The 10441-nt window shown below is 36.8% G+C and overlaps 1 protein-coding gene across 1 annotated transcript; it reads right to left on the bottom strand.

Moving 5' to 3' along the window:
- Positions 1-1104: 1104 nt before the first annotated feature.
- LOC137003880 (gap junction alpha-6 protein-like) lies at positions 1105-9107 on the bottom strand. The gene is made up of 2 exons (XM_067364153.1): positions 8383-9107; positions 1105-1738 (listed from the first exon to the last, which is right to left on the bottom strand). The coding sequence occupies exons 1-2, from the start codon at positions 9105-9107 to the stop codon at positions 1105-1107; spliced, it is 1359 nt and encodes a 452-aa protein (XP_067220254.1).
- Between the last annotated feature and the right edge of the window lie 1334 nt (positions 9108-10441).

Here is a 10441-nt window from a genome sequence, read left to right as displayed (position 1 = left end):
TAATGTAACATTTTAGAATGGACCCCAGGACCCCAGACTTTCAGCTAATGGGATCCATATAAATAAACAAATAAATATACAAATAAATTAAATCCAACTGTAGGAGAGTAATGGTTAAAGGGTTTGGTTAGGCACTAGTAGAAATGGGAGCTTTAACAGAAGTTCTACCTGGAAGACTCTAATGCACCTTATTACTCATTATCTAACCAATCATTACACGTCACCTGAGTAGGGGAGAGTGGGGTAAGATGAGCCCGTGGGTAAGTTGACCCACCCCCTGTATCTTGGCCCCTGTATCTTACCCTTTTATTGACATGTGACCATATATTTTGGAAATACCCATTATTTCTGGGAGACTGTAAAAAGGAGAAGCACATAGAAGGAATGGAAGGCGCCAGTTTGACAAGCCAAAAACAGTTTTTAAAGTAAAGTAAAATTTAACAAATTATCGGTATTGGAATCGGTTCTAAAAAAATCAATGATTTAGTTTAGAAGATAGAAGAAAGAGAAATATACAGTTATCCCAGCAAACATGCTTCTTTGGTACCTGTATGGGGCCATTGCGGGCAACCCACTGTGGGCAGAGTGGGCCCCTGTTGGGGCCATTTGTGGGCCCACAGCAAGCATATACTGTGGGCAAAGTGTGGGTATTGTGGGCATACTGTGGTTACACTCGGAAAAGAGTAGGCATACTCTGGGTTCACTGGGAAAAGAGTAGGCATACTCTGGGTTCACTGGGAAAAGAGTAGGCATACTGTGAACAATGCACAGAGGTGTGGGAACATACCTTTGGCCTTAACAAACAACAAGATTAGTTTGGTTCTACTTTGCATTTGCCACAACACACACAAAACAATTTTACTTGTTGGAAGAATAAATTAGAAGTCATATGTTTCAAAAAATTTAATTTATTCATATATATACAATTATATATATATATATATATATATATATATATATATATATATATATATATATATATATATATATACATACATACATACACATTACCATTCAAAAGTTCAGTAATATTTTTAAAATGCTTTTGAAAGAAGTTCCTCCTGCTCATCAAGGCTGCATTTATTTGATATTTGAAAAAATACATTAAAAAGAGTGATAATAAACGAGTAATAAAAGAGATATCCTGAGACATGGAGGGCCACCAGTAGTGTTGCCGCAGAAGCAAGAGGGCACGTGCACTGCCTGGGTGTCCAGAGCCCGGGGATGTGTGAGCCACATCCATGAGGGGCTGACGGTGGATTGTACGTAGAGGAGCCCCTCGGGACCTCCCGGCGGAGCTGGTTCAAGGCGGTTAGCTTCGGAGATACGTTGGTTGATGGACCACTGAATGGGGCTGACGATCATGGCTGGAGGAAGGATTGGCTCAGGATCGGGATTCTCTGGATCAGGTTGACACAGCCGGGAGAGAGCATCGTCTTTGCAATTCTTGTTACCAGGGTGGTAGGAGACCGTAAAGTTGAATCTTGTCTTGCGATGGTCAATGCCGCTGCCGCTGTGATAGTACCACCCCGACCCCGGTGGAGGATGCGTCGACCTTGACGGTGAACGGAAGGTGAGAGTTCGGATGGACCAGGATCGGAGCAGTGAGGAAGGCTTCTTGGAGCTGGTGGAATGCTTCCCAGGCAGATGGAGTCCAGGACAGAGACTTGGGCTGGCCTTTGAGGAGCGAGGTGAGGGGTGCACTGAAGATGTAGCTGTGGAATTTCCACTTTGAGGTCTGTTTCAGGACTTTCGACAGAGGTTGAGAGGACCGGAAGGACGTTGGAAGTGGAAGTCAGATGCCATCCATTTTAAAATTAAGCATACTGAAGATTTCTCAAACAGTAGAGCAGGTATGTCATAAAACACTTGAGAAGGAGCTTTAGGATAATGAAACCCATAAATGCAACATACTGTATGTGAAACACTGTTTTTTAAGTGTAATTTATTCCTGTGATCAAATCTGAATTTTCAGCATCATTACTCCAGTCTTCAGTGTCACATGATCCTTCAGAAATCAATCTAATATGATGATTTGATGCTCAAGAAACATTTATGATTATTATCAATGTTGAAAACAGTAATTTACATTTTTATTTCATGATTCTATGATTAATAGAAAGTTCAAAAGAACAGCATTTGTCTGAAATCTTTTGTAACATTAAAAGTTTGGGGTCAGTAAGAATTTTAATTTTATTTTTGGGGGATAGAAATAAAAATAATCAATACTTTTATTCATGAATTATAATGTTAGAAAATATTCTATTTTTGAACTTTGTTCATCATAGCATCATGAAATAAAAATGTTAACAACTGTTTTCAACATTGATAATAATAATGAATGTTTCTTGAGCATCAAATCATCATATTAGAATGATTTCTGAAGGATCATGTGACTCTGAAGACTGAAGTAATGATGCTGAAAATTCAGCTTTGATCACAGGAATAAATTACACTTTACTGCATGTTGACATAGAAAACAGCTGGTTTAAATTGGTATAATAGTGTCCGCTTGTCACTCCTGGATAGCTGAAAATGGGCAAAGAGACGTGAATTATATATATATATCATATATATATATATATATATATATATATATATGATATATATATATATATATATATATATATATATTAGTTCACTGTCTGATGAAATGTAGTTGCAAATCTAAATTGGACCATTGGAATAAAGTGTTACACAAAAAACTGTTGCTGTACTGCACTGTAAAAAATTGCCATAAAAAAACCCCACCAAATTCTAACAGTAAAATACTGTTTTCCATGAAAACAGTAATATGTGACCTGATCCAGCAAAATGAGTCACAGTGACCCAAATTTCAAAATTGAGATTTGGGTATCAATGGAAAGATGAGACAATAAGCTTTAAAATGATATCCTAGTAAAAGTCATACCTTGAATGGTTTTAAAGATATACCCATTTTAATTATGCTCGTCTGCCCTCTTTTTCAAATTGAAAACCTGAGAAAATCGCTTTTAAAGTTTTTTGCCCGTTTTTTTGTTGATATCTTTCAAAATCCATTGCATTTAAAGGGATAAACTATTTATTTTACAGCTTAATTTGACCAAAGACATTTTTATATAAAAATGCTATTAAACCAGGCTGAAGCTCAAATTATTTGAAAGTATTTATTTGAATTAACCCTTTAAGACCTGAAGGCTTTTTTAGAGTTTTTTTTTTCCTGAGCGACACACACAAAAGTAAAGACTCATAACTCCAAAACTGTAGCAAGGAGAGTCAAACGGTAGGTATCATTTGATAGAAAACATTAAAAAATAAATTAATTACATTTGGACATTTTCTTGCCGAGAAACAGCTGATAACAGACAAAAAAATATATATATAATTTTTAAAAAAATTTTTTATTTGACATGGAATAACTCAGGAACACAATAAGATCGCTAAAAAATTATTTTTTGGTGATGCTCTCCTATATGTGAGCTGCATCTGGTTCAAATTTCGTGGTGATATTATAAAGAATAGTTTGAAAAATTGTTGTTCATTTTTTTCGCAGCCAGGTGGCGCCAACGGGCGGTAAACTCCGGTTTAGAGGCACTTCTCAGCACTCGTTAGGTTAGATGCATTAAAAAGATGAGCTTCTAAGCTTTAAAATGATATCTATTATGTGTTATTCCACGTTGGAAACATGGATGGGTCCGGGAACATTGGATGCACACTGCATCCCGGAGAGATGAGAGACATGTTTTTAGCCAAGTATGTTAAATCATTCCGTGAGTAATATCTTGTGATCAATGTAATATTATATTGATTTTGGATTCATTTTAATCTTGAGAATCTGCTTTAAATATTGTTGTGCGATTTTTATGATCTGTGCATTTTTCATGAAGTTATGAGCATGTGAATTATACATACCGGTACTTGTATTCAGTTAGCTGCTGTGCTGTTTTTGTTGTAAACGCATATTACTCAGACTCATTAGAGGGTGAAAACAACACAACAGAAGCATGTTGGAGGCTTGATATGAAAGTTTAAAGTCTTTGCTTTTGTATGCAAAAAGAATTTTTGTGCTACCTATATGGATTAAATTTTTATTGGCTTTTAAAGAGAGACACGCAAATGGGAGTTTTATTTTATAAGGCGCGCTAGTCTGACAGGAGGATGGCTGGACCGATCGCGTGCCTGTCAGTCGAAACGGGGCTTCCCATTGTTAAAAATCAGCGTTTAGGTCAGTGTGTTTACATTTCTAAGCTTTTTGATTGGTTCTGTACAACGTGTAACACCATATTTGTAGAGCAGAGATAATGCCGTTTCAGGGGATACCGGGAAATGCTCATAAGTGACGAGAGGAGTTGAGAAGTTAGGGGCGTCCAGCGAATTTAGTAAAACCATGTCAAATTTAATAGCCATTTAAATACCTTTACTCGATTATCTGGACTACGAAACTTTGGGAGATTATTTTTGAAAGTCTGTTCTTTGAAATTAGCTTAAAATTTTTTTTTTTCATTGTTTTTCCACATTATTGGCCCATATCCTAAAATAGAACGTTGCGACTTCCGACTCATTTCGCCAGATCGGGTCACATATGCTGTTGAAAACAATGCATTTTCTGTAATATTTGTCATTTTTGAGAAAGCAACCTACTGGAATATACTGTGAATTAACAGCCCTTAAAGTCGACACTCAGAAACTGTCTTCCAAATCACACCCTATACCCTCATTCACTATTCCTTACATTAGTTACATTGGTAATATAGTCCACTTGACAGACTGAATGAAAAGAAGAGGGTTACAAATGTGCTAAAATTTAACATTAAAGAGTGACTCCTCCGTGAGAGTGAGTCACCCAGAGTCCCGTCTCCTGCTCCCACAATCACTCCCCACAAGCAATGGAATGCAGCACAAGTAGGCATTTATTTTTAACAATAATTTAATTATGTTTGGAGAAAATAAAATGAACTTTGGGAGGGGACAGGCCAAAATAACAAACAGAAAACCTGTAGTTCTGGCCATGTGTCTTCCCTAAATCAACAACAAAAGTGTGAAAATAAATGACACATTCTTACTTCCCTGCTATTCAAAAACAGGAGAAAAGTCATATTAAATTAATTTGGCACCCACTTCTTACAAAGACAGTTTCTTTAAAAGCAGTAACTTAATTCAATATAAATAAGTTTACACCTTTTAACAATACAGCTCCCCAGAGCGTGGCTAACTAAGCCTACAGTATGGCACAAGGGCTGAAGGCACACACAGTACAAAATGAGATTAGTGCATTACACAAAAGCTAACCAAAGCTCCAAGTTGTTCTCAGTCAAATCTGTTCGTGTGTGGTGTGCTGTCTTTGTCACGTCACTGCACACAATATAGGAGCAAACAGTTAAATCTAGGTTTACATGACAATGATGTACATTTTTTTTTTTTTTTTGTAGTTTACACAGAGACAATTTTCAAAACCTTCAAAAAGTTTGCATTTTTCAGGCCCCCAAAACACTGTTGTCGTGTAAATGAACGGCCAAAAAGCATTTTCTGTGTTTAGTTGAAAACAGTATTGTGTAAACAGCCCCTCAATATAATAGTTTGTTTATGCTACTTAAATTCCAAACAGATGGAAAATTTAAATGCAATTCAAATACAAAAATCTTAAATTTAGGCCAAAATATTTTTTGAATGCATACACAGCAAAATCCCCAGAGTTAAATCAACACTGTTCAGAGTACATATGGGCCCTCTCTATATAGTGTTAAAGTAACATGATTGAATATTAGTGATAAACACCTGCTGTTAACAAGCAGAGTCACTTAAAGGAAGAGAAACACAAGAACTACAACTGACTTCAGCCACAGCCTTAGAAGAAATCAACTGATGATAAAAGAAGACATTAACCCCCGGTTTCACAGACAAGGCTTAAGCTAGTCCTAGACTAAAATTGATGTTTCAGCTGTCTGAACTGAAAGAAACATGCACTGACATATTTTAAAATGTGTCAGCGCCATTGTTTTGTCTTATGTTGCACACCAGTAATGTTTTTTTTTTTCTAGGGTACCTTTATTAAACCTACTTAAATGCCCTAATTGAACTAAGGACTATTCCTGGCTTAGCCTAAGCCCTGTCTGTGAAACCGGGCCTAAATCTCTTAAGATCTCAGCAAAGGAGGATTAATCCACTCCAACAAACAGCATTACCAGTTTCACTTATTACTAACCAGATTGACTTTATTTCTGTCATTCGTCTACTGAATTCCTATTGAGAATTAACAGAGTTGATGTTTTATCTTTCAAAAATTATGCCACCATCATGGCGGTCAGTGTTTGCTTTAGTTGGGCTCTTGACCATTTTATTTTTTTTAAATAAATTGCTTTTAAACAAGTGTAATACTGTTTCATAGTAATTCCTTGTGCATTGAGTAAAAAAATTGAAGGAGCAGATCAGCTGACATATTCTGCTTGTAAGACATTTGAATGAACGTCAAAGTTTTTTTTTTTTTTTTTTCTTTCTCTGGTTTATTGACAGATTCAGCTATTACAGAAATGCCAATAAATAAATAAATAAATAAATAAATAAATAAATAAATACTTCTATTAAACAAATACCACCATAATGCTTCAATGCTTAAGATGAACAACAATTACTGCTTTTAGACCTGTCCACACCAATCCACAATAATTAGTGGTGGTGACAATAATTATTCACATTGCAGTGCATGATAGAGTTTTGTACTATGGTGATACCCAGCATGCATTGCAGCATGAGGCATTTTGTTATCACCATTGCTGAGATTCATATGCTGATTCTTGATGTCGGTGTGTGTCTAAATAATAGTTTAAAAAAACATTTATGCGCTACATGATTTTAAAATCACTCATGATATTTGGTTCTACAACAGTTTGTTTTCATGCTGTAGTTTCACAGTGTTGGTAACGTGAAACTTATAAATTTATAAATGACAGAACATAAGATTAGTTACTTTGGATTCAATCAGGCCAGCTCATGATGACTATTTCATCAAATGAAAGCACTGATCTCTCTGCTGTACAACATCATATGCATTGTTGCAGAAAACAAATAGGAAGTCAAGGGTTAAGAGCCCAACTGAACCAAACACTGATCACCATTTTTTCTTGACCAATAAAACATCAACATCTTAACCTCTGTTAATTCTCATTAAGAACTTCTGTAGACGTGTGACAGAAATAAAGTCAAACTGGTTAGTAAAAAGTGAAGCTGGTAATGTTGTTTGTGGAGTTGTTTAATGCTCCTCTACTGAGATCTTCAGAGATTTAATGTCTTCTTTTATCTTCAGTTGATTTCATTTAATGCTGTGGCTGAAGTCAGTTGTAGTTATTGTGTTTCTCTTTTCATCAATGATTCTGCTTGTTAACAGCAGGTACTCATCACTAATGCTCAATCATCACTTAATTATATATTTAACTTTAACTCTGCTTTAGTGTTAGGCCTGGGACACACTAGACAATTTTCAAATTTTAACTGATTTTAAGACATAATGGCAATTTCAACCGATTTTTATCATTATAATCCTCTGAACGCACACACACTAGATGATTTGACCGGACTGCGAGACCACACACACCTGTTGATATCAGGAACAATTTCACAGTGAAATGAGATCTCACAGAGACTCGCAAGATCAAACGTGACTTGAGAAAAAAAAATATATAGAGGTATCAATGTTGTCAGCAGGCTCTCCTGCCACACACTGCTTTACAGTGGGAAACAAAACAGAAAAAAAAAAAAGATTATGGGTTAACTTCTTTCTCAGTACTCCCATTTCGTGGCATTTTTGTGGCTGCCAAGTATCAGCTAAAGAAGCACGCAACATCCGGTAGGTGACGACTGCTCGCTCTCATTGGCTATCGTGGGTATCATGTCAGAGGCAGCCGATCGTAAAAGTCGTACATATCAAACATGTTTGTTTGTGCCAATCCTCGAATCTAATCTTTGGGGGTGCAAATCAGGCATAAAATCGGGATTAAAATCTTCAAGTGTGTGGCCAGTCTTACTTTAACACTATTTAGAGAGGGACCGTATGTACTCTGAGCAGAGTTGATTTTGCTCTGTATGAACACTTATCAGTGTTAATTTAACACTGGATTTTGTAAATTGTACCCGTTTCATTTATGTATGACTGACAAATATGAATCACGTTAAGATTATTAGTTCATGTTAAAACTGTGAAATCCAAAAGGATGGAAATTTTACATGCAATTCAAATACATAAATCTTAAATTTAAACTGTGAATAATTAATTCAGTAATCAAAATACTTTTTTTGAAAGTGATTACCAATTATTTTAGCTGTAACTAACCGTTAACTTTAACAGTAACTCATTTTGTATTTTAAATACTTAACGCCGCTACATGTGCTACCCTACGATGGCTTTTGCACCTCGACTGCTCATCCTCCTCATTTTCTAATAGAACTGAAAACTGCTGATCAGTGGGGGACTGGTTTTGTATGCCTTTCACATGGCCTGTGATCCATTTGTATACAACATATAAGAGCTCTATGATGTTGAGCAAAAGTGAGACCAGAGAAACCACCAACATGAAGATAATAAAGATAGTCTTCTCCGTGGGTCGAGAGAGGAAACAGTCCACCCGATGGGGGCAAGGCAAACGCTCGCAAGTGTACACAGCGGACAGGCTGAAGCCGTAAATGTACCACTGGATGACTAGGAAGACCACCTCAAGGAGAGATTTGCAAAATATGCTAACAATGTAGGTGTACAGGAGAGCACCCTTCATCTTCACCTTGCGGGGCTCTGAGCCTTGATGATTCTTGTTGCCACCGTCGGCCTTCTCCTCTTTGCGCATTGTGTAGAACACGTGTGCAAGGAACAGAAGCGTAGGAGTGGACACAAAAATGATCTGAAGCACCCATAAACGCATGTGTGAGATGGGGAAAGATTTGTCATAGCAGACGTTCTGACAACCAGGCTGTTGTGTATTGCACTTGAAAAATGACTGCTCATCACTCCATGCAGACTCTACTGCTGTTCCCAGAATTAGGATCCGGAAGATGAAGAGCACAGAGAGCCAGGCCTTCCCTCCGACTGTGGAGTGTGCCTGCACACTGTCAAGAAGTTTTACCAATGCACTCCAGTCACCCATCTTGAGGGAGTTCTAGCAAAAAATAGAAAGCTGAGATGTTATATACAGTAACCCCACATAGAGTATTTGGACACTTAAATGTAGGTTAAGCAATAGCAAGCTAGCTTTGAAATCACAAGATTCCATCCCCCCATCAGAGTGCTCTACAAAGCCACCCCAGCTAATAGGGAAAGATCTCAGAACTTTGGCTAACGTTCTGGCAAGGTTCTTTCAAAGTTATGAACAAACGTTCTTCCAGTATTGTTAACAGAACATTTGTTCAATGTTATCTGTTCTTCAATAATGTTCTCAAAAGGTTAGCTCAAAAACGTTATTTATACTTTGTTGAATATTTTTAACATGTCCTCATAATGTTGGGCGAAAACCTTGGAACATCTTTTAGACATTTAGAATGACAACTAACTTCAAATGAATAAAGTTGTGTTTTCTGTTTTAAAAGAACATCCTTGGAAATTTTTGTGGCCTGGCCCATAGCTATTGTTCTTTTCTCTTAAATTTATGTAAAGGTATGGCTTTACATGATATTACACAGCGTCTCTCACAAATGTCTCCATGGTTGTAAGGCATGCTCCCTGTGCAAGCAGGGGGTCACAGGCGGTGTGTAATATCATTGCGCCTGCTGCACCCATGGTACGACAACAAAGTTCCTTGATTATTTCGCCGGAATGAGAATATAGTTCCTAGCCATATCAGCCTAGAAAATCACAACTTTTCATTTTCCATCGGTCTTATAACACATTATGTAACTACAGAAGAGTCTGAAGTTTTAAATAGGAAAAATATCGAAACTCTGGTCATTTTTGAGCGAGATGCTATTGGTCTCATCAGATTCAATGAACTATGCTAAGTTACGCTAAAAGTGGTACCGCCAGACCCGGAGATCGGCTGAATAGATTCTAAAACGGTAAAACTCAACTGTTTAACTTTAGGGGAGTTGGAAAATGAACCTATTTTCAAAAAAAGTGAAGTGTGCCTTTAAAGTTGAATGATACACAGCAAAATCCTCTGTGTATCATAAACAACGCTCAGTGTTCATATGTGTCCACACTACAGAGTTAAATGTAATTATGAAGCAGAAGGTCTTACGGGTGTGGAACGGCATGAGGGTAAGTAATAAATGACAGAATTTTCATTTTTGGGTGAACTAACCCTTTAACATAAACACATTGTGTAGTAACAGTATTTTGGATCTGTGTGTGCGTCAGGTCTTAAAGGGACAGCAGCCTAATAAACATCCCACTCTTGTTAATAATATTCAAACAACAAAAGACAAAGAGAAAATCACTTACTGCTCTTGACTGATTAACTTGTGTAACTTTAATTGATTAAACTGT

Source organism: Chanodichthys erythropterus, chromosome 3 (assembly GCF_024489055.1).
Source record: "Chanodichthys erythropterus isolate Z2021 chromosome 3, ASM2448905v1, whole genome shotgun sequence".
Taxonomy (NCBI): domain Eukaryota; kingdom Metazoa; phylum Chordata; class Actinopteri; order Cypriniformes; family Xenocyprididae; genus Chanodichthys; species Chanodichthys erythropterus.
The sequence above is the reverse complement of the archived record's forward strand: the minus strand, read 5'-3'. Positions and strand labels throughout refer to the sequence as shown.